Consider the following 25,578-nt stretch of genomic DNA (forward strand, 5'->3'; position numbering starts at 1 on the left):
AATATATTCAATTTGATTCGAATATTCGTATCCAGCCGAATGTTCGAACAAATGTCTATTTTTCGAATTATGAATATTGACAATATAATAACCAAACCTTTTGGGTATTCGTACACCCTTAATAAATACAGATAAATACAAAGGAATTAAAAGGAGTGCATGGGTGTCGATATGACTGTGGTATTAGTCTAAGTGCAAAAAAAAAAAAAAAAAAAAAAAGAGGAGGTTGAAAGTTTCCTCACCACTCCATTCTCCCACACAACACCCATTCGTTCTTCAACGCCGTTGACTCCATTTGGAATGCGGGTGAAGTCGTCCTGACCGATCGACTTCTGGGTGGTAGTGAAGGTGCAGTGGTCTGAACCAGTCGTCTGCAGCTCTCCACTGGTAAACACACACACAAAGAAGAACAGATGAAAGATGGCCTTACCTTCTTTTGCAATAATTCATGCACAGCTCACGACTCTCTCCAAGTGTAATACGAAATCACTTTGTTTTGTTGCAGTTTGAAATGAGAATGACACAGCTTGCATCAGCTACCAAGTAATAGTACTTGTCGATACCAAATAACCACACCATTCTCCCAAACGATACCCATGCGTTCTTTGACTGGCGCCTTCTGCTGCGTCATATGGGTAGAAGTAAGCCTTGTGTGTGGCGGCAAGGTTTTTTTGTGCCATAGATGCGTGTTTCTCAGCACTGAGCATGCCTTTACCTCGAAAGAACAAAAATTCTGCAAAAAACTGCAAATGATCTTTGAATGCCAGCGCGAAACAGGAAAGGGCAAGACACATCAGCTGTGCGAGTGATTCTTGAGTAAGCTTAAAGGAAAACTTTAAGTCAGATCCTTTTAAATATTTCTGCAGTATAGATTTTACCTTGCAGCAGAGTGAACTGAACACTCGGTGTCCCTCAAATATCATTTTGAAAAAAATTTGAAGGAACACTAAAGGTGGATGCTAAATTTGTTCAAACTAATCAAATATTCTTTCATGGTGGCGACTATGAAGGTCAATTCTTCCCATTTTTAATTTCACACCGAAATTGCACTGTCAGGGTCAAAGTGACATCACAGATTTCAAAGCATTTTCACATTTTTATGCCATTCTTGTGCAAAAAAGGCTACAAATATTCGCTAGATTGAGCCTTCAGTTTCTTTAGTATGCAATGTACTCCTTGTTTATCCACAGACGATTAACACGTCCTGAGCAGTAGCTGTCAAAATCCACAATGTCATGGAAAGCTTGTGCGAAAACTTCGAAGTGTGTTGCCACCTGTCTTTCGTTTTTGCATTTTTTCTCATTTACCAAGATTCCTCATGGCAGTACTGCCAGTTTTGGTTATCCCAGAAGCATAATTTACCAATTCACACTAAGTGAATATATTTCTTATCAGCGTCACCTTAACTGCATCAGTTTTACATAGAGGCATGAGACCAAACAAATAAGAGAGCCACCTGGCGAGCAGGTCCATGAGGTAACCTCGGGTGGACGGATCAGGCCGCAGAGGGGGCGACAGGACGTGCGCGGCTGCGTGCTTCCAACATCGATTGAAGTAGTGGCTGCCATCAGTGCCCAGGCCCGCTGTAATGGGCTCGCCGAACACTACGCAGCCTTGAGCGCGCTTCCGCAGAATCACCTCGGCGGCGCTTTTGCTCATGACGTGCACCACGTACAGCGGGCAGTTCACCTGGTTGGCCAGCACAATAGCCCGGTGTGTTGCCTCAGCCTCCACCTGTGTTTACAAGGGAACGGCGATTGATTATTGATTGATTAGTCGCTGTGAGACGTTCGTGGTAGCATTTTGCTGTGCAGTTCCAGGGTGATGAGTAGAAAACCACATCTCCACCAATTCCAAAGGGGATCTTTGCCTGGCAAGAATTAACACAGCTTTGCAGCAGCCTGCCTTAACTATGAAGTCAATAACTGGAGAAGGATAAGTGAGCACCTGTTATCGTCTTGGTCTACTTTTACTAGCATTATTGCCATCACCTTCAGTACAGGTTGACTGCTTGAATCATTGCTTGACTGCTATGAAGTGCTCTTCAAACCTGATAGCATCAGCCTTTACCTGTCTCACAGAAAGCATTGATTGATTCATTCATTTTGGCTGATTGGTTAGATCATTAACCGATTTGAAATGCTCTCAAAACCTGTTGGCACCAGCCTCCACTTGTGTGACAGGGAAAAGTGACTAAATTCTGGAGTATTACATGTCAAAAATGTAACTTGAGTACGAGACACATCATAGCGGGGAACACAGGATTAATTTTGATGACCTGGAGTTCTTTATTGCGCACTTAAATCTAACTAGTACATGAGGGTTTTTGCATTTTGCAAGAAAAGTGACTGATTGCCTTTACCTGTGCCGCAGAGAACATTGATTACTGATTGATTGAATAATTGATTAGCTGATTTCATGTACTCTCAAAACCCGCTGCTATTAGAGAGATGAGGCTTTTTTTGGGGTGGGTGGGAAGGGGGGGGGGGGGTAAATAATAACATTTAATGGCAGCTTTAAAGGACAGCTGGTCAGGATTACAGGCAGCTTAGTGCGGAGGATGGTTCCACTAAGAAGCTGTCCTTGCTAGAAGAGAATGCGAATGTGTTTGCATGAGTTTGTGGCAGTTTGGAACCTGTATTGTAAGATAGAAGTTGGGAGTAAGAACAGGTCCAGATTTAGTTCAGTGTTGATAAAATGGAGTTTCTGAAAGTGTCAAAGTTTGATTGATTGATTTGTTAACTGGGTTTTTAAGCCCCAATACTATACTTATACTGTGGGGCAGTGGAAGGCTCCAGAGGCTGGACAACCAATTAAACAAACAAACATTACCAAACACTCCCTGCTGCGTTAATGTATTTGAGAAAGTGAACACCAACAACAACAAAAAAAAAGTGGCATAAATAATTTTATGTTGAGCTGACGATCATCAAGTCAAAAGGAATGCAAAGAAATGTGCTGTGGAGATTGTTGGTTCATTGTTTGACTTGTTAATTCTAGGAGTGACTAGGTAGTGGCTGGCTTTTCATGCCTTATTGCTTGCATGTTTGTTTGTTTTTCAGCAAGTAGAACAGTTCTGGGGTTTTACATGCCATAATCACTACTTAATGATGAGGGATGCCATAGTGGGGGTCTCCGATTACCTTTGACCACCTTGGCTTTTTTAATGTGCAACCGATGCACGGTACACAAGGAGTTTTGCATTCCACCCTCATTGGAATGCAGCCGCTGCAGCTTTGATTGGACCTCGAGCTCAGTAGTACAACACCATAGCCACTGTGCTGCTGCCGAGCTTTTTCTTTCTATTTTCTTTTTTCAAGAAGCAAAATACATACCTCTTCTTCTCGGCTGTAGAGATGGCCTTCTGGACCAGTAACCTCCATGCAAAGCAGCTTGCTTTGGTTCTGGAAAAAAAAATTTATTTTTTTGGTAAAATAGAAAAGCCATCACTGTCCTAACACCGTTCCTTTTGGAAGCATGACAAGCTCTGATAGTCGGGGCACATGCCGTGTGTGACCATATTTTAACTGCTGAAATCATTATGAGCTACATGGACTGCTATAGTGCACACACATATAAAATGATGCAGTACTCTTCAGCAGTGACCCTAGTCTCAGTGAACAGGACACTGGAGTCGTGAAAAACTTTCTGTGGCAAGGAAGGGAAAGCTACATAAGCAAAGTGTGCCTAAATTAAGTGCATTTCCGAAAGAATCCCCATGTTTTCATCTGTGAGAGTTTAAGCTGGAGAAGGGAAAACCTAACATCTTATTTACATAGTCTAATAAGAGTAAAAGCACAAAAGAAAACCGGACGACAAGAAAAATGGTCGAGCACTTGTCCATGTTTCTTGTCGTCCTGCCTTCTTTTGCACTTTTGCTCTTATTGTACTATAGAATACTGGCTAAGCCCAAACTGCTACCCTTCCACCTTATTTGCAACAGCAAAATAAAACAAGAAAAATACACCACTGAGTGTTAAAGTTGACTTATTTTTCTGCTTTTCTCTTCCAAATGTAAAACCGTCGGCAAATGTGAAACCGTCCTACCTGGAAGCTACGCTGGCTCCGTATCTGTCCCAAAAAAACCTAAAGCACTGTCAAACTCTGCTGCACTACTTGGCATAGTAACTAGTGTGCAGAAACTCTGCCCTTGTAGGTTTTCCCTGCATTGCGATGAAAACTCTGCAGATATAGCTGTGACTGCACAGCAAGGGCAAGTGTAAAGCAATATGTGGACACCATCGGAGAGGTCATGACATCACATCTGATGTGGTCATATTTACCTCATAAATGGTAAATTCGCAATGTGACTTGTTGATTAATTTTCCTACAGAATAGTGCGCAAACTTTAAGAAACACTGCTTTTCCCTAGTGGATATACTTCATAAAATGATACAGAAATACTGACTTTTCTCACATGCATAATAACATCTTTAATGAAAGTAAATACTAAATTGCAAGATCAATTTACAGTTGGCTCTTGTTCATTCAATCTATTAGAGACCACATGTTCTTTAAATATAAGTATGAATTGGGCAAAATTAATGTTAATGTGGTGCAAAACAGAATTACTATTGGTTATTTGTTGTAAAGGTACGCACTGCTTCATTCATACAGATATACAATCAGGACATCAATGCAAATGCATGCACAACCCAGTCACTCTTGCTGCAACCAGTCAATGGCACAATTTGCTAGTGGTGTTGATCCAAGATCCACATTAATATTGTCTTGGAAAACAAACGCCTGAAAAAGTGAGTGAACTAAAATGTATGGATTACTTCGCATTAGATTAAAATTTTGAGTCGTTACAAGAATTGTATATTTCAGAACATCATGTCAGTGGTTTAAAAGGCAACTTCACATTCTTCTAACTGGAACAGAAATTCAATGCCACTCTATACATGTCTATGCTTTAAAATATCTGGAGTGCAAATGTGAATGAATTGCCTCTTCAGCAGCACATTAAAGGGACTGACAACTGGCCAGAATGTGTTGCGACGTTGATGGAAATGAAATTACCATGATTCATAGTGATAGATTCCAGCACACTGTTTGCCATTTAAGTAGGAATTATAAGTTTAAATTGGCAAAGAAAGTATCAAAAACCAGTAAGTGGTGAGACGTGGCGGTGAAATCTTGGTACTTCGAATGTATTCTACGAGATTACTGTACATTTGTCGACTGTTATTTAGTACAGCACGAGTGTTGCTTAATGTTGCGGTTGGTATATTATTAGACACTCGCGCATTATTCTATGTTTCGTAAATAAAAAACGCACGCTGAACTCCATTTCACGTGTAAAGGTGTTTCGCTTTCGATCAGATTGGTTTCGTTTTGATTGGTTAAATACCTAAGCTGTTGGACAGGAAACCACAAAAACAAGTAGCTATTATGGCAGAAATCATTTACCAATTCGGAAAACATCAATCACAGGAATATCGACTTGATAAACAAAACCATACTTTGTTACACTGACGGCCACACTTGTCATCTGCCACCCACTAATGCCGGTGAATAATCGCTATTGCGCTCACCTATCACTGTTTTCAGCATGCTTCCAGTGAATGACTACATCCTCACTGAAGGTCGAAAAATTCTGATAAAACATTTTCCGTGGCGTTTTCCTAGGTGGCACTTCATGATTAGACACTCTCACTGGTAAACTTTCCATTGCACTAAATAAAATGGCTACCATGAAAATTGCTTGTCAGTCCCTTTTATACTTGAGTCGGCATAGGCACACTGGTCTCGTCCACATTATCGAAAGAGTTGATGGGAAAGGGCACCCTCATTACATAACGTTGGGTATCATGTCTCGCATACATCACACAGACCTCGTAAATAATGTCGCCGTTCTCGGCATGGATGCGAGCCAGTGCTCCCAGTTTGCTACACGCCTTGAGTGCCTGGATGAGCTTGTGATCCTCCATCATGAGTGTACCTTTGTAGGCCATGAACATCTTGAAGGCATTCACGCCTGTGTAGGTCACGAAAAGAGAAAGCAATGTAAACAAAGCTAAAAGTAAGACAAATCATGTTTGTCATCTCTATGCATCAGTGAGCTAAAAGGCACTTCGAAGCAATGGCAGCTGAGATAAATATATGTTGTAAAACTGAAGCAGACTGAATGTTTTTATTTGGCCAGGCGACAGAGAGAGCGTGCCAAGAAGATAATGGAATGACAATTGTTTCAGACACATGTAATTGATGAAGTGTACGCACACCATTCACAATATGTATGAACACTGGACTATGACAAAGGGGTGAGATACAACAAGTTTCGAACACGTACGGGTGAGAAATTTGTATGGGCTTTTTTCGGGGCTTCATATATTTTCGAGTGGATAACACCTTCCCTTTCTCCACTTTGCGGATTTCTGCAAAAAATTTAATTAAATTCTGTGGTGCTACATGTAATCATGATCTGATTATGAATCTCGCCTTAGTGAGGGACTATAGATTAATTTTGGCCACCTAGTGTTCTTTAGCGTGCACTCTATGCACTGCAGATGGGAATTTTTGCGTTTTGCCCGCACCAATATGCGGCCGCCGTGGCCAGAATTTGAACCCGCACCCTTGGGCTTAGAAGTGCAATGAGTTTATTGAATTGAATTGAATTGAATTGAATGAGTTTATTGAAATTTTTCAAAGCTAACATGAGGCAAATACACAATCTTTTAATATAACTGCTTAGCAGTTTAATTTTTTTTACCAATAGCAATGTAATTTCAATGTTCCAACATGTTAAAGTAATTCAACTTGCTAATAAATGCATGTGTGTATCATTATATGATATTCAATGTGATATTCGATGCGAAGTATACATAGTCGATTTGCAGTCGATTCGTTAGAAAATTTCGATATTTGGACACCCCTGCTTATTTTTGTTAATTTCTCGGTAAGAGGGTGACTGCTACAACAGAAAGTGAAGGTAAAAATTGCTTTTTCCAAACTTCGGGCCAACGCCACAGCGCCAGTACGTCAGCATGACGTAATGGATTTCGAAGTATTTTGTCCTATTTCAGCTGTTGTAAGGGGTTATGCGTCTTGCAAAGTTTGACCTCTGGCACTTTGAGAGCATAATGTAGGCCACATCATCTGGAAAAAATTTAACTAGGCACAAGCATACACTGTCAAAATTCGTGACATCACGACAAGCTGGTATGGACACTTAAAGGCTGTATTTAATTTTTGCACATTTTCTGGCTTTTAGCGAGGCTCTTCTCGCAGCAGAAGTGGCTTTCTTGGTGTTGTAGCTGGGTAATTTGCTAATGCAGCTAAAATTATTTTTCTCTTCAGTGCCCCTTGTATTCAAATTAAACTGTTATGTATCAATAGGAAAAATGATAAAACAAGCAAGCAAGGATAGAAACACAGAAGTCCTGTACCTTTCTCCTTGGTCAGTGTTTCCATCTCCCTGAGGACATTCTCGTTATAGTCATCGAGGATAACCGAAAGGCCATAGTCGCAGCAGATGCGCTCGTCAGCCCTGCTTCGGTAATCTTCGTAGGCTTCAAGCAGGCTCATACTGGGAGACTTCTTGGTGACAAAGTCGACTGCATACAAGCGAGGAAGAAATGCTAGCAGTTTTACATGCCAAACCCATGATTTGGTGATGAGGCATGCAGTAGTGGGGACTCCAGATTATTTTTCTCCACCTTGGTTTCTTTAACATGCACCTAAATCTAAGTACATGAACAAGTGTTTTTGCATTTCATCTGCATCAAGACGTGCGTGGTTGGGATCGAAACACTCTCAATGTCAGCAGTGCAATGACTCGCCCACTAAGCTACTGTGGCGGTGTTAGAAAGGGAAAATAGGTACCTCTGTGCAAGGATGCATCAAAGAAATTATCAGTTGTGAGGTCATAGAGACATGAATGAGAATCACTGAGCTGTTAGCCCTGTCTGAGAATTTAGAGTCAAGATTTGTAAGCTTGTAACAAAGTGGCCAGAGCTACCATAATACTATATATATATAGCATGATAATGCACTGGCTGTGCCAAAAAATTTCTAAGCAGTTTTTTAAAATTTAGAAGTATGTTAGCTCTGTTTAAGAAATACGAGGGCACGTGGAAATAGGCTGAGCAAATGCTGCATATCAGTTTAAAAGAATGTCAGTGAATGTTGCACTATGTGCGAGACATACCAATCATGGTGGTTCCTCCGGCAAGTGCTGCCTTGCTGCCTGTGTAGAAGTCATCGGCAGTGCGTGTTCCCATGAAGAAGAATTCGAAGTGGACATGGCAGTCGATGCCACCTGGTGGAGAAAAATGGAGTGTCTTCTGCTAAGCTATATGTTAGATGAAATATTTCACCAATAGAGTAAGTTAACTTTAACTTGATGTAGCAAGCACAAAGTCTTGAGCAAAATGTGCAGATCATCTAAAATGCAGCACCACTTCTAGAAGCAGACACACACTACCGGAAGAAGTTACTGACAGCAGTTCACAAAATGACTACTTGTGCTATTTTTCGAAGTTCTAAATTTATTAGTTCTCAAAATCATTTACATAAAAATACTTTGTCTGCAACTTTTTTTTAAGTGTCTTACTGGCAACTATATGCACATACTGTTTTCTTCTAACTTGTTTTGATTTGCAAGTTATTCAGAAATCATTTTAAACTGCCTGCTTCTTGGCCAGGCTTCCTTAGTGGAGAAACTTCATTGATTGGGAACACGTATAATACCTCTTTGCTATGACATGCCAACATTTAGGGCCTCCACATCAATGCACGCAACTCGTGAACCTTGGTTCACCTGCTAAGTGAACAATTATTGTGATGTGCACAGCAAACTTTGGTACATGCTGTACGTAACCAGAATATTAGATTAGCTCTGATCGTATGAGGAAGACTATCGAGATGAAATGTACAGGGAGAAGCTTTCAAAAGCCAATGTAATAACACAAAAAACTCAAAGAAGACACAGAGAAAAAGTCCTGCTATATGTGCGTCTCTTTTAAGTCATTTTGCGTTGTTATCACGAGTATTCAAGATGAACCACCCAGCCCAGTCATTGTGCCTTTAGAAGTGTTTGTAAGGCTGTTTGAGGCACTCAAGCGTAAATTCTTTCACTTCATAACCCATTACCTGCTTACCTGGCATGACGTACATCCCATTGGCTTCTATAGTACGAGTCCCAGCAGGCACGGACAGGTCCTTGCCCACCTGCCTGAAATTCGAAGGAGTCTAAGTTTTTGTTTTATACACACACCAATGATTTATGCAAATAAGTTCTACAGAATATTGTAAGGTGGATAAAGCTTCTTGTGCAGTAAAATTGGCATTACCTGTTTGTACAAGATGTAACACAGGGGTATACATAGGTTATCAAAAAGCAAAAACTCCACTGGCGACGAAAAAGTTGAAATCAGTATCTTCCTTCTACTGTGAAGTTTGTGTTCTGGAAACACTGACAACAACTTATCTAAGTGCCAAAGCTTCCTCCACCTTGCGTATCTCGGCAGAAACATTTCAAAATAGTGAGTGATGTAATGCATTATACCGCTAACAGAAGTGCATACTGTCAGTCATTTCCAACTCACTTAATGACGCCATCTTCAATGAAGACGTCAGCATCGGCCATCATGTCATCGTTGACAACCTTGCCGCCCTTGATCAGCAACCTTGTCTGTGCACTCTGCATAGAGAACAGCAAATTTGTTTTCACTTAGACAATGACAAATTTATTTTAGTTCCAGATAAGACAGCAGGTTGGCAAGAAAAAAGCAACCTAAGCGACTGCTGAACAGACCAGCCTTGGGAACCTGATGGATAAACGTGCTCTTCAGATGCTGCGTGCACAATTGTGCATGCCAAGGTGATTGATCGAAATTAAAAGCACTGATGAAAATAATTATATTCAAGACATGTCGCATACATGTTCTGAATGGGCCTATGCTGGAGTCTTGAATAATATACATAATGTGTTTAAGTAAAACGAGTTTGAAAGTAGTAGGCGTGGTGTGGTAGGTGGTGCGAGGCGTAGTAGGCGTGTCTGTAAATCGCCCTGTATGTGTTCACTTTCATTATTTTTTTTACCATGTTTCACATCAGGCCTATTTTTTAAATGGCTAGAATGGTGCTTTCTAATGCTATGAATGAAGTATCTGATGCTTTTACATCTTACATTCATGTTGAGCGTTCTTGCACAGAGTCTGTAAATTTGAAGAAAAAACTAAACAAACTCAATGAATTCAGAATTCTTAATCTTTTTTGCAGATGTACGCTTGTGATCATTATGGAGATGCAAGGAAAATGGTGAAAGTTGGTGAATGGACAGAATTGGCGCACGAAGGGGGTACTTTTTTAAAAATGGCGACATGTACTTTGAACTCCAATCAGTAAACAAATACTAGGAAGAAATTGTGCAACAACCACCGACGATGATCGTCCGTGTAAGCAAATAGAACGAACGAATGAACGAACGAATGACTTTGCCGAGTCCGACCACCGACCAACCAGGAAAGCGGGGGAAAGAGGCAAATAAATATGTTTGCTTTAAAGTATGACCATTGCTGGCGTCGTGGAAAACACTCTGGGACGATTCCTTTTTTCCTCGTCTCAGAATAAGTTTTTCTCCCGAGCTGCCGAATGGCAGTGAAGGAGACTTGCGGCCGTGACGGAAAGCGAGCTTCACATCGCGCATGGAAGCTTTGGGAGAAGCAGACTTTAAGCGGCTATAAAAAATAAAGGAGAATCGTCCATAACTATTCCCTCTCTCCCCCCGCCTTCCCACACTTAGTTTAAAAATTGGCAGGTGTGCAAGAGGGAAGAGTCAGCAAAGTAAAGGCAGATAGCCATGGCCTACTGCACGAAATGTTGCCACAGCTAGTGAATCTGATGCTTCGATACCAATTTCGTCAGCCTCCTGCAATGTCATTTTTATTTCCCACGAATACGGTTTTCTCGAAGCTGATAGTCATTCGCCAAGTGTCACACCAAGCTATTACCTTTCGAAACAGATATTTGTTGAACAGCATTGCGTGGCTCGGCCTTTACTACTTCACAGTAAATAACACAATAGCCTGCAGACAATTTGATTTTGACGGCTATATCGTGCACAGCGTCATTTATATACATAAGGTCTTTAGTCACCAATTGTAATGGAACTTTCGAAAAACGTGTCACACTTGCATAATTTGATCGTTTCAATATGGCAACCTCCACAACGGTGCACATTTTTAAATGCGCAATACACAGGACATAAGAAGGAGAGGGACGATGCGCTGTCAGCCAATCATGTTGGATAAACGTGGCATCGTTCGACTCCTCCATGGCTAGATAGGTGCTTTCTAATGCTATGAATGAAGTATCTGATGCTTTTACATCTTACATTCATGTTGAGCGTTCTTGCACAGAGTCTGTAAATTTGAAGAAAAAACTAAACAGTAAATAACACAATAGCCTGCAGACAATTTGATTTTGACGGCTATATCGTGCCGCGCGATGACGTTAATTCCACAATGAAACGTCAGCATGGCAACTTGCCTGACATTTCACAGCGGTGACTGGAGACCTCTGGCAAAGGGCCTTCGTCCCACTATGGACATTCCCTGCTGCTGCTACTGATAATGATGATGACATGATGACGTTGTCGCGTACATTTTGCAAGAGCAACTAACCGCGGCGCATAATATGTCGTAATATGTCGCAACCACGCCGACCGCCGCCGGCGTTAGGCTGCGGGGAGAAGCCGAATTGCAGGAGACGCGGGCGCCATGCGGGGAAAAAAAAACATCGGGAGACGCCTGAGAGTCGCGCATCCCCACAGTTTCAATCGCATCTACGGAGAGACTGTCGAATTTGTCGGTTTTGCCACGAGCACTGTCATACGCACGGACAGAGTGTTGTGCTGTTACTGGATTCGTATGTCCGTTATGATCCGCAGAGGGTCCTTCCAATGAACGATATATGCACCGAAACACGCGATCTCATTGCACTATCGTAACAATTAGTGTCGTAGCCGAAGCGATGTTCTAACAAACGCTTATTCTCCTTGAAAGTTGTAGCGCATTACAAACGCAACTCACTTCATAACGCCACCACAGCTCGATTGGGGCCAACGGCCCTTATCTGGAAAGGGCACCGCTTCGCGGCCAAGGACAGTGCGACACAGTAAAAAAAGACGGCGTTAATCCATCTAATCAAACCTGTCTGCTTCTTATCTAAAGTCGTTTCTGGCTGCCTCTTCCAAATGTTATGTACAGTTAGCCAGTGTGCTAACACCTGCTGTTCCTGCTGTCTGCGAAGCGGCGCAACCGGCGACGAATATGCGTTAGCCACTTAGCGAGATTATTAGGTTACCGAGATGATAAGCATGGTCGTGCCAGATAAAAGACCTGTTGCATAAACAGCGCGAGCATGCACTAAAACGCGAAGTGTAGTGCAAATCTTTACTTTCGTCCGTCCCCAGCTCGAGTTCGCATCCTCGATATGGTCTCATCATGAATAATTAATCTGCGTTTAGAAGCCATCCAAAACCGAGCTAGTCGATTCATTTCCCGCAATTACAATAGGCAGTCAAGCATAACTCAAAGTGCAAAGTTGATCTTTCGCTTCATGCACTACGTAGGATCGTCGTAACGTGGCATTGCTGTCCTCGCTCCATAAATGTGTTCATCAACTGAAGTCATCGTCTTTGCTGCTGGAACGTGCAAGTTGCATATCACGACGACTGAAAAATAAGTTAAGTCTTGTGGGGTGTCACACGTGCTCTTGGGACAAGGGAACGACAACACAGTAGTGCAAGCAATCAAAGGGGCATTTATTGCACCTTTCATACACTAATGCTTGCGAGCCGACTCGGAACACACAGGACATGCCGCCGATGGGCGTGCGACAAATCGAGGACGCCAGACTGACCGCGACCGGATGGCGAGCGAATGTGTTCGCCCCCAAGCTGTGCACCAACGCCTAGTAATCGTTCGCGCGACCGTGCGCGCGAACGGTGACGCGTTATAACGATCATGTTCGTCCATTCCGGTTTCCGGCTCCTAAGCCTTTCCCGGGACAGTACCGCAAAGTGGGTCGGCGCACGCGCAACACATACGCACCGCTCGCCGAGCCCAAGAGCAACACCCTTTTGCGCCCAAGTAACCCCGCCGTTAGGTGGCGTTAGCAGCGAGACACTGGCGCCATCTCTCGTAATATGTCGCAACCACGCCGACCGCCGCCCGCGTTAGGCTGCGGGGAGAAGCCGGATTACAGGAGACGCGGGAGCCATGCGCGGAAAACAAACATCGGGAGACGCCTAAGAGTCGCGCATCCCCGCAGTTTCAATCGCATCTACGGAGAGATGATCGAATTTCTCGGCTTTGCCAGGAGCACTGTCATACGAACGGACAGAGATAAATTTAGGCAGCTCCTGAAACTGCAGTTTCTGTCCCAAAGATGTGTAATTCTGTATGCCATGTTCTGTATATCTATGCAGCGTCACTCGGATTTTTCTTCCCTTTTCTCTTTCGTGCTTGAAACTACAGCTTTTTTTTTTTATGTGCACGAGCAATGTGGTTAGTAAAATTTATGAGATGTTTTGTACGCTATCCCGAAGTGTAATTTCTGTTTATCTGAGTATTGTTAGTCTTTTTTTCTCCTCATGCTTTAAACTACACTTTCTTTACACGATGTTTGATTATGTGCGCGAGATAAAATTTATACGATGTTCGGTAACGCTTATTCATTTGTAACCCTGTTTTGCAGCGATGATTTCTACTCATCTCGGCGGTATTCACCTGTACAACTGTCTTGTAGTGATGACCCCCTCCTCCCCACTTGCTCTGTGCTATACTCATGGGGTGCGTAAGGTATCTTGAAAAAAAAATAATAATAAAATAAATAAAGAAAACCTATAGATGCCAGAATAAACATCAGAATGTATGGAGATAACGGAAACCAACATTGGGTGATACCAAATCCAGTCATTAAGCAGATTAATTGATTTGATTGATTGATTGGGTAGAACTTCCAAAGAATCGCAGCTGGCTACGAACGAAAGAGGGCATTGATTTTGCTCACCTAGTGACCGTTAACGTGCACGCAACGCGCAGTTTACCTGTTACCTGTTAGCCTGCTTGCATTCCGGCCTGGTATGGGTTTCATGCTACGGCTACAATTCATAAACTGCTAGTGTGTCGCAAAATAATTAAAAAGCTAATTAGCTGATATTTGTTGACTAGTTGAATATGCATTTCCATTTCTCGTGCAAGTAGTGACCGCCGCTTCGAGTACTTCAGCTCCAGAACTACAATTACTCTATCTGCCACAGGCGATTTTTAAGAAATTCTGTATGGTGTGGGGAAAAAAAACAAAAAAAAAACGTTATATGTGCTGTCCTGCGTTGAGCTATTCAGCAAGACACGGTCAGCAAAGTTAGTAGGCAGGGCTCACGAAGAAAGATTCGGTCGCCCTAACCGCCCGATGGGATAGCTAAAACAAATATTCACGCCCCGTAGAGTTTTGTCGAAAATTCCTTTGTTCCTGCACATAAGTGACGTCACACGCTTCGCAACTTGTCCGACGCATACAGCAAACTTTTGTCTTCGACTTCGTTTTTTTTTTTTTTTTTTTTTTTTTTCAGGCGTTGCTCTAACTCCGCATTTTTACAGCGAAGCTGTTTAGGGGTGTCCAAACCAACGCCTCAGTGACGGTTGCCCTCTGTGTAACAAAACAAAAACGGATCTCGAAGGCTATGGTAATGCGGGGAGCGTACGCCGGATGCGACTGCGGAGGCGGAATAGAGGAGGCATATAGGTAGCCACCCTAATATCGGCGCTTTGTAGCGGAGCCAGCGCTGCATGCAAGCAACAATACCTTGATTTGGGCGAGTTGGTTCACCTTGACGGTTTTCATAAAGAAGCGCTAAAGACGAAGACGAAGGAACACATACGACAGGACTGGCGCTACTCCCAACTGGCGTTTATTACAAACGGTCATCTATTTATGCTCTGCGCATCACGTTCACCATTCACTCTTTATCATGCACACAAAAATTGAAATGAATCATATCATACATACGATTGTATGGTCAATCAGTTCAAGTGTCTAGATATCTCCACAGAAACGTCACTATTTCTTGCAAACTCAAAAGATGTACAGCTGACGCACCTGTCGCCTGCTTTCCTTATAAAATATGCCTCAACTTTCTGTTTTTGTGTTTCCTTTCCTCCATTACCTTTCCATGTAAGCGTTCGCAAAGTTTCTCGGGTAGATTTCGCGCGGTGGTAACGGTGGTAAAGCCAAACCTGGACTTCCGAAGGGCATCCACAACGCCCTCGTACTACAGATTCGCCGTCCGTGACGTGCGAGTCGCTCGGGTTAGCATATGCGTCTGCGAAGGTTTTTCTTTGCTCCTCAGACTCGATAAGCTTATCGGCCTAAACGCTCCACCTGCCGCGCGACCGTCCGATCGTGAAAAGACGGGCGTCGACATCCGACAAGCGCGCCATGGGCGATCGACCGAGCCCGCAATTCACCGTGCACCGTTTCTACACCGTTGCGTTCTAGTACAGGCGCTGCGTGGCGATCGTGTTGACGGCAGGGCGGAAGCCCGAGAACGAAGCCGGCGACGTTTAGAAAAGAGGCGCAGCGTGACCCGGGAGTAGCAAGAGCTGTCGTCCCCGTGACGACCCGGGGTCATGACCTCTCGTCTTCCCCGGAGCACAGCCGAGCTCGCACACACACAAACACACACACACACACACGGGCGAAGGCGGAAGAGGATATGTGAAGCGAAGAAAGCGATGAGCAACGGGCCGCATCGGGCGGCGGAACTCTGGCATATTGGGCGTGGTCGCGTCACATATCGAGCGCTGCCTTCGTGCGAGTTCCGTGTCGAGAACGTCTCGCTAGAAGCCGTGCAGCATTAAAAGAAGAAAAGAAGACACTCAAACGTTTCCTTCGGTCAGGGTGCATGCATTTGCACACGCGGCTTGTTTCTCCTAGTTTTATCGGATACTAAGAGGGAGATGCTACTCGGAAAAAAATATATCTATATTTGTACTAGTGATTTGAAAATATACTGCCATTCATACAGTTTGTCATGTAGATTTCAAATATGTCAGTAGTTCTTGCGTAACTGCTATATTTTTTTTTTAGTTATGTCCTACACAAGTACAATATGTAGTAATCTTTGGAGGCACTTTATTGCGTATAAAATTTTCACAGAAAGCATCGTGCTTTAGCTTATTTAGCTCGTTCTAGACCGCAGTGTGCCGATATCTATCCTAACAGCGTGTACAATTACTGGAACTGTGCGAAAAAGAAAAGGACACTTTAACAAATTCAAGAGCGAGAGAAATATTCCCGGGCCGGCGCTGACACATTTTGCTCTAGTGCATATTTACACCAACTTCATATTTACACTGACGTCTCCTCCGTTACACCTAGATCATCTGCCATCAGTTTGTGGATTCGGTCTGCGAGTGTTACCATCTCTGCCACTCTCGGTCGCCGCACTTCAGCTACAGCCGCTGAGCCAGCTATCATCTCTCTCTCTCTCTCTCTCTCTCTCTCTCTCTCTCTCTCTCTCTCTCTCTCTCTCTCTCTCGAATAGCCGTACGCTTAAAAATGCGCGATATTCGCCCTCTCCCCGCAATGCCGTGTCCGCTGGATTTTACGAAGTTCAATGTTCACGGGTCGGCAGGCACGCATTTGGGCATGTTAGCAGTAATGTTGAAAAACAGCGGTCATTGGCGGCACTGAACCTGCAAACACCTCCCCGTGGAACAAATAGCGGAAGGCAAGAAGGAAATGTCACGAAGTGGTGCTTGTCAGGCTTCAAGCAGTCAACGGCGCAACGTCTACGATGCGTAGCGGCGTCATTCTGCTTCGGTGCAAAGATATAAACCAACCAACAAACAAAATAGCCGACAAAAGGAAAACGAGAAGACAGGGAAGTTAAAGAAGCACGCCTATGATTTTCCATGTGCCACCCTTACGCTTAATTCCGTTATATATATATATATATATATATATATATATATATATATATATATATATATATATATATATATATATATATATATATATATATCACACACACACACGCGCACACACACTCCATATCGTGACGCGTGGGAACGTAGAGTCCGCCGGAACCCCATCATCCGGCACGTCAAAACAACGACGCGCTCGAATTCGACCGGAGACGCTGATGCACGGGGGAGAGAAACGAAGTAGACACAGAAAACGACAACAACGTAGAACACGCACATCACATCACCGGCGCGATCCTGAACTGGTGACGTGCGGCGAACTGCAAACTTCCAAGGGGAGGGGTTGACAACACCGCACGAGTAGAAAACGCAACACGGCGTTGCGTGGGCGGGACCTTCACACGTCGCTTCTATCTGCCAGCACCGACCACTCTCGCAACTCGCCTCACGTTTCCTCTCCTGAGCCATTTACCACACGTCCCCCCCTCCCCCCCTCCCTAAACCGCGCATCGTTTGGAACAGTTGAACGGCGGCGAGAACACTTCCTTATTGACGAGAGCGAAGCGTCCGTCGGCTGTAGATAGAGCCTCCCCGACGAGCGTGTATATGCGTGTGTCGGCATCTCCGGCCTGCGGGGATTTGTGCCGGAAGTCGAAAAGCTGGCTTGTAAGAACTGTGGAAGAAATGAGCCTATTTGCCTTTACAACGGAGCAATAAAACCATATAAACGCCGTTGATGACGGGAGAGAAACAAAGTATACAGAAAACAGCAACGCCGGTGTTTCCTCACGATGAAGTTGACAAACCAAAAGGGTCACTTAGGCTGGGTGTTTGGTAACCGTGGCTCGTTGTCATCTTCGTATTATCACGCGTCGGTGCGGACGAAGGTAATTGAGCACGGGAGCTGTGGCCGATCTGCATTCGACTGCTCTCGCAGCATCAATGCTACTAGAGGGCAGTCGGATTGAACTGCTATATGGTTGCTGGCCTGAACACATGCGTAATCAAATTTCTTGCTTGCCCTTAAGGCTTGCTACATGACATTGTGGTGCAGTCCGCCCACAGCCATAGCTGCCGTGTTCCAATTACTTTCGTCCGCACCTACATTGTTTTGCCTTTTGGAGGGTGAGCATTTTTCACCGGATTGACACTGCCATCGGTATATCTCCGAAACAAGTTCTTCGGGGGTGCGGGGGAAGGCAAACTTTTTCGATGCTTTACTTGCCCGGTACGAGGGTGAATCAGGAAGTCCTTGCCCCTATTTTTTATTAGCCAAAATAAGGTACATAGAGGTAATTACAAATATACGTACTATTCTGCGTACCTTAGACTATTTTTCCACATAGCCTTCACACCGGTTCAGACGTTTGTCCCATCGCAGCACTAAATTTGATATAGCCCTGTCGTCAGTCAGCGACGCACGCGGCATCCCCGAACGCTCGTTGTCATGCCAGACTTCACGGCCTTTTGCGAACTCAGCACGCCGCCACCTCACACTTCCCAAAACGTGACACCTTTCTCCATACGTGGGCTGCATTTCCCTGTGGATTTTGATGCGCGTTAATCTTTCGCTCCATAGAAAAGGAATCACGCTCCGTTGCTCGCACACCGTGGACGTGTGAAGCACAACCGCCATTTTCAACAACTTACAGCAGCGCCTTGCCGCGGAGCTACCGGCAGATACGGCCGGTCCGGTCCAAGAAAGGTCTACCGCTGGGAATGGATATGTTGACTTCGCATTTACAGCCGTAATTTGGTTAAAAAGAAAAAAAAAGAAGAAAAAATGGGGCTAAGACTGATTCGCCCTCGTACATAATACGAACGTGGTGGGCAACACATCGCTGCACAAAGAAAGTCACGGAACATTCAGACGCCTACAATTTTGTCTAGAGCGGTGAGCTGCGATGGAAAAAGAAAGACGAAAAAAAAGGAAGAAAAATCATGCACATTGCTGCCCGGTTTAAGACAATGCCTGTGAACAGAGGAAGGCATAAGGGCACGCTAATTCCAGTTTCTGTGTTGTGCTCAGCAACGCAGCACGCGAGCTCTCTGTGAGATGTGAGCGGCCGCCTGTATTTTCTTTGTCCCTGCGTCTGCGTGCGCTACCGCAATTTGAAGATTGCCTACAAAATAAAACGGGGGAAAAAATCTGCACAAATACGCAAATCCGAGCAACTCGTACATCAGAGACAGCGAAGCTATATTAGGGAAGCGTGTGTTTGTGTGTGTGAGTGTGCGTGTGTAAGAGAGTGAGGGAACATTAAATAGTAATTGTCATCCCTCTGTCCTTGAGCCAGCCACGCCAGCAGTGTGACGGTATATTCGCTTGATTGACTATATGCGGCCGTGTATGAGACACAGGAGTCTTACTGTTATACCCAACGGGCTGTACAAATATTTCTCAAACTGGGCGACAGCACGAAAGTAGTTTATTTGGTGCGCGGAAATGTCTAAACAACGTTAAACATCGTGAACGATAAATAGTAAGTTTTAGTGGGAATTATGAAAAAAATTAGCATATGAGGGTAAGAAAAAAAGCGATCCCCATAGTAAGTTAGCAACGGGGCACGTGTCTGATTAGAAGCAGCCGCTCTACGTACCGCCAAGTCCTCAAGTGCGTGGCCGAACGATCACAACACCGGGTAATCCTTGCAAAAAAAAAAAAAAAAAAATCTACGGGCGAAGACTACGGCCTCTGAGATCGGTAAGCGGGGCAGGTATTCGATCTCGGAGGCCACTGGTGAAACCCATGCGAAACTTTGTTAAGCGTAATGCACTGCTTGCTCGCATTGCCACACTGCTGCTGTGTGCAAAGCCCTTTATACACTTCATTCTACCGGCTGCGTATGGTTCTGGCGTTTGCCGTGCTGATTCATATCCATCTGTGCATCGCGTTTCAACACCTGGGGATATTCTGTGCAGTACACGGGACGAGCCGAAAGCAAGCACGGCGTCCATGGCTACGAAGCAGGCTGCTGTCAAGTGTAAGTACAGCAATATGCTTAACACTGCTCGACTTCCATAAGGTTTCAGGCAGGTCGTCTATAAGGTACTGAGATGAGAATCACTGCACCGTACTTCGTTGAATATCTCTTGCAAATCGTATGTGTATTTCGGTGTACTAATCAGGCGATCCGGTCACGCCTATTAGTGGAGCCTCTGAAGAAGCTTTATTACTCGCTGGAGAAGTGTGGTCAATGACAAAAACTGGCAAGCGTTAATTTTGCAGTTTGGTTTACTTTAGTGGTTATGGGTATGGCTCAACACACTACGGGGACTGGCCATGAATCGCGACAGACCGAGCCGTGCGCTAAACGAAGAGGTATGTGTACGCAATAGCGAGCTAAGAATTTTTGGCTGCGTGTCTTCTTTCGTGTCTGTTTGTTGATCTATATCTTGCGTTGTGTTCTCGTCCTGATGTTCATAACAAGTATACATGTCACAATGATTTCAGCACGCTGAGAGCAATCATTCCTAACTGAAAGCACTTCAGAGGCCATTTACATGTCGCACTTGTCGTGGAAGCCTTAGGAGATGCACGCGGTATGACTTTACAACATGCTTAAAGTCACCTTGGGCTAGCCTAAGCCATATTTTGAGAACTGAAAACGACAGTTTTATTGACAAACAACCAAACAAAAAACAAACAAACTGACTTGTGTTGCGTTCCGTCATTCGCCAACATCGTGTGCGTGCGCGTGTCACAAACGTTTCGCAGAGCATAGAGCAACGACAACACACACACACACGCGCACACACACACACAACACACGCACGCACGCACGCACGCGCACACACACACACATACACACGTGTGTGTGTGTGTTTGTGTGGAGAGAGAAGAGGAAAAGGGGGCCTCAAGTGAAAATTTTGGGGTCCAGCGTTCAAAGAGGCAGTTGCACAGGAACGTCCACGCGGCTGCTCACGATCGTCCGTGACGTCACGGACTCCCGGGTGGCTCGTCACGCATGCGCAGTTGCGGCGAACCCAATGTCAAGGCACCCGGGTAGACACGCTTGCATCATTTCGACCTAACGACGCCGTCACGTTCAGCGCTTGGTGGCGCAGCGCTACCCAGTCCACTGCGCGGAAGCGTGGTTGCTTTGAAAGGTTGCTCGCCGTCTGTTTTCGTGTCACAATGACGCCACGTACGGTCGTTCCCAGGCAGCGACGTTAATTGCGTGCACTGCGAAAATAGATGTATCGCAAGCAAAAACTTCACTCAAACGCTGTTTCTTTTTCTTTTGCCTGTAAATACGTGTGATGGCACTTTCGTCCTCGTAACCTCAACTACATTGGCTGTAGTCAAGGTTTCGACGAAAATTCGTCTGGTCAGGCATTGAAGTGAAAAGAGTTTGCAGTCACTGACCAAGTCAAACGAACTTGGTCAGTGACTGCAAACTCTCTTTACATCATTGGCTACCAGGCCGTTAGCTCATGTGCCCCCTGTGCGACTAATGTATTTACAATATATTTCACGGTTAAATAAACGCCTAATTAGTGTTCAAGCCAGCATAACTTTAACGTCTCTTTAAAGGTATGCCAAAGAGAAACAGTGGTAAAGTACTTTTTTAAAACTAAATTCTTGTTCGACTTGGCGGACATTTGTTGATTACGAGAAAAGAAAATGAAGGCCAATTAAATTACATTTTTTAAATCTCGCGCTAAACTCCAATGCCGGTACGTCAGTCTGACGTCATGGATGTAATAATATCTTCTCGTATTTGGGGCCGTTATGTCGAACTAACGTTCTGGAATTGCTGAGTTCGGTTTCGGGTCGCTCTAGAATACAACATAATCCTTCGCCGATGAACAGTTAAACCAGACGTGAGCTGGCGCTGGCGAAATCCATGACGTCGCGGCGATGACGTCATGACGTCGCGGGTTGGATGCCTTGATGGGTGCGCGCATAGAGTGACCGGTAGCGCGGGAAGTTCAATGCAACGCTGCCACCAGTCTCGTTTTTCCGTCTTTTACGACATACCAAGCGTCCTTTCATGGTAAGATTGTGTTCTTCGATGTTCTAGAAGCATATTTTACGAATATAGCTCAACTTAATTTTTTTTGTTTATTGTCCCTTGAACTACATGGGGAAAAAGTGCATTATGTGACTTATTAAGCTGATATCCATTGGTTCGAAAAATTCTCCAGGCCCTCGTATCAAAACTGCACTATGATAAGTACTGTAATACTAATTAAGCGCTTGTTCCTCGTAGCCTTACCCGGGCGCAGGAGGTGTCTTTTCATAGGCTTCGGGCTGGAGGTGCCCTTGCACTATCCGTTGCCTGGGCTCTTGAGGATCGAGAAAAATCGACCGGGAAACGTTTCCCAAGTGCTCGGCTCTTTTGACAACGTGAGATGCTTGACACCTGCTTTGGCAGTGGCCGGAACGCGGGAGATCAGACTTTATATATTTAGAAACGCTGGACTGTAGCCATACGTACCTGAAAACTACATCAGTTGGGTGACGGACAATAATATTTAAGAAACGTCGCTGTCAGTTGCTGCACTATGCAGCGTTACAACCTTTTATTCGATTTTCTTTAATTATCCAAATGCCTCGCGGCACATCCTTCCCGGAAAAAAAAAAAAGTGTTCTCTTTAACACTGAACCACACTGTATACGTACATGACCTACGCGAGTGGCGTAGAGCTTGTACACGACAGGAATTACGTAGCTTGCGAAGCTTATCGTGAATACATAGACAGCGCGCTGACGATAATCGAAGTTGCAAGTACAAATAGAGTACATACAGTAATAAGTAGAATTCGCAAGCATACAGTGCTAACGGGGAGCTAGAGCTCACACTGCACGCAACTTCAACGCCCGAGTTCGCCGGCCCGCCGACAATGGCTCACGAAGAATAGCGATCCCGGAAGCCCCGCAAGTGAGTGGGAGGGAGGGAGGGAGGCTTCGGACGGGTAAACAAACTCGCGTGACCCCCCTTGTCTTCGCGCCGTACACAGTTTCGGCTTTCTCTTCTCTCGGGCGTCCAGGGCTTCTCTCTCGTTCGTGTAGTACGCCTAGTTTATCTTACTTCCGGCGCGTATGCAGCTTAGAGCGAGCGTCCACAGCAAAACTCTCGCTCGTACGAGTTCCACATCTTGCGGATACGTTCGCGCAAAGGGACGCTCAAAGCGGAACACGAAAATCAGTTTAGTAGAAATCAGTTTTAGCACGCACTTCTTTAAAGCTTGCCCCGAAGTTTCAAAGCACACTGAAGTCCGACAACCAACACATTGTCTTCAGATAACAATGACTTTTCAGGTTTTGCCTGTTTTGCCTGCCTCGATCTACAGCTTCTCTGAATGAACTTCCTCCAATCAGGTATACTTGCATCTTGCATACTTAACCATCAGAGGACCTCGAAGGGAAGTATTGACGGGCAAATATTTTCGTCACCATTTTTTTCTTTCGTACAGTTTCTCACAAAATTCGTAAAACGAGCCCAAATTCGTAAAGTTTACGAGAAATAGGTCAGAGTTGGCAGGCATGCAACCACTGTCACACCATATGCGTCTTGTGTTGTGCGTGTGCCAAAAAAAAAAAAAAAAGTTCGTGTGATTCCTACGATTAAATCAGTTCGTAGTTGGCGCTCTGTGCGTGTGTGTCCTCCCCTTCATGTCTCTTCTTGTACCCAAAAAAAAAAAAGTTTTTAGCAAGCCCCACCAACAGGCTCACGAAGAAGTCCTATTCGCATTTGTCTTGGCACCGGTGCTCCATAAACTTTTGTGACCGACTGTACGTGCACGAACACACGGACAATATAACGCACACACACACACACGCACGCACGCACGCACGCCCCCACAATGGGGCTTCCGGGCAACGCGATGGCGGCGCTGTGGTAATGACTCCCCTCCCCCTCCCCCTCCTTCCCTCCTCTTCAAGGGCGATGGCGGCTGAGTGATGTGCAGTCAGTCGCGACGGCAAGCTGCAGTTCCGCCACGACTGCAAGCGCGCCTTCCAGCGATTCGGCGGGAAACGCGCAGAGCGGCGCGCGGCATCGTGGCACGTGTACAGGGGAGGGCGCCATCATCAGTCCCGCTTAATTGCATGCAGCAGCCCCTGCCAACGCGCCGTGCGAGATCTCTTCCATACGACCGTTACCGCGCGTACAGTGTTGAGGCACGTTTGCGAAAAGAGCTTCGGTGTCTGAACGCTTTTTTATATCGTTAGCTGTAATCATTTCATCATTGAACGAATTATTGCTTGTGGAGAAGCTCGCGACGCAGTAGTTGCTATATCACCTTTATTTTTGCCTAAGGGAATCGGTCGAAGGCACGTATGCGTGGCCTCAGATACAATTACACGATCTTGGGCATTCCGATATTTATGCACCATCTTGGGAATTCTATGCCTTCACGCCACCAATACTCCAGCCGTCTCTTACTTTCCTTCATACGTGGCCCGTAAAGTGTTGTGGCCGGACGTACGTGTACTGCCCGAAGAGCTTAAGATAAATCGAATCAGCCCATAACTTGGGTCGTAAGATCTACCCACAATCTAGGTTCGGGTTCTCAAGATCTACTACAAGCTTGTCAATATCTGGGTTCGATTCTTAAGATCTACCCACAATCTGGGTTGGGTTCTCATGATCTACCAACAACCTACCTTAAGTTCTCAACATCTGCCAACAACCTGAGTTAGATTCTCAAGATCTACCCACAATCTGGGTTGAGTTCTCAAGATCTACCCACAATCTGGGTTGGGTTCTCAATATCTCCCCATAGTCTTGTGTTGGGTTCTCAAGATCTACCCACAATCTTGCGTTGGGTTCTGAAGATGTATGTACAATCTTGCGTTGGGTTCTGAAGATGTACGCACAATCTTGCGTTGGATTCTCAAAATCTACCCATAGTCTTGTGTTGGGTTCTTAAGATCTACCCACAATCTTGCGTTGGGTTCTCGAGATCTGCCCACAATCTTGCGTCGGATTCTCAAGATGTACCCAAAATCTTGGTTCTCAGGATCTACCTACAATCTTGGGTTTAACAGATCAACCCACTATCTTGGGTTTTCAAGACAGCGGTTAGATTTTATTTAAATTTTCAGATTTCCTCAAGTCACTCGATCCGCACTGTCTCTTGGTTTACCGCGATCGTGGGTAGATGGGAGGATAGTCGACGTGGTATTTCAATGGCAGCTTAGCGTACGCGTAACGCTGAATGTGTGGTTTCGACTCCCACCTTCCGCTAGCTGTATTTACGTTCGCTTTCATTTCACTTTTCCTTATTATTTCTACACTATAAACAAATAACAGGCATGAGGAAGGCTTATGTAGTTCGAGAGCTCCTATCCAAATTTGATTAGTTTTCCTGTAACATAACATAACATATGCGAGAACCTAGTGAATGTAGGAAGATTCGTGAAGCCCGTGTTTGTTTAGCATAGGAAATTTCTGAAGATTGTATGATTCAAATGCTAAATTTACAGCTCTAACTCAGCATTGAACATCGGGACCATAATTTTATAAGCTGCGCATATCGGGTATCTAAAGTATACAAAATTGTTGTAGAGCGTTCTCATATATACCACTAATTTGCGAGTCGGAAGTTTGCACGAACGCTCCTAATATCAAATTTCTCATCAAATCTCTGGCCATGGACAGTACATCTATAGACAAAAAAAAAAACT

General features: G+C 44.6%; 2 protein-coding genes across 3 annotated transcripts in view; one reads left to right on the plus strand and one right to left on the minus strand.

Annotated features, from left to right (window-relative positions):
• LOC126539200 (dihydropyrimidinase-like) overlaps positions 1 to 25,578 on the minus strand; it is a 54,904-nt gene that overhangs the window by 17,937 nt on the left and 11,389 nt on the right. Inside the window, exons 2-9 of one of the 2 annotated variants that reach the window (XM_050185946.3) lie at positions 9,552 to 9,646; positions 9,105 to 9,178; positions 8,153 to 8,263; positions 7,392 to 7,559; positions 5,838 to 5,980; positions 3,336 to 3,404; positions 1,457 to 1,734; positions 243 to 384 (exon numbers count right to left, since the gene is read on the minus strand). In XM_050185946.3, the coding sequence (XP_050041903.1) occupies positions 243 to 384; positions 1,457 to 1,734; positions 3,336 to 3,404; positions 5,838 to 5,980; positions 7,392 to 7,559; positions 8,153 to 8,263; positions 9,105 to 9,178; positions 9,552 to 9,646 (1,080 nt within the window). Of the gene's footprint in view, positions 1 to 242; positions 385 to 1,456; positions 1,735 to 3,335; positions 3,405 to 5,837; positions 5,981 to 7,391; positions 7,560 to 8,152; positions 8,264 to 9,104; positions 9,179 to 9,551; positions 9,653 to 25,578 lie in introns of those variants that run through there. The other variant, XM_050185945.1, reaches the window with a different exon arrangement.
• The window catches only part of LOC126539199 (uncharacterized), a 135,794-nt gene continuing 128,249 nt past the window's right edge, over positions 18,034 to 25,578 (plus strand). The window contains exon 1 of the mRNA XM_072285534.1: positions 18,034 to 19,924. The gene's annotated coding sequence lies outside the window, so the exon portion shown is untranslated. The remainder of the gene's footprint in view (positions 19,925 to 25,578) is intronic.

Source organism: Dermacentor andersoni, chromosome 11 (assembly GCF_023375885.2).
Source record: "Dermacentor andersoni chromosome 11, qqDerAnde1_hic_scaffold, whole genome shotgun sequence".
Taxonomy (NCBI): Eukaryota; Metazoa; Arthropoda; class Arachnida; order Ixodida; family Ixodidae; genus Dermacentor; species Dermacentor andersoni.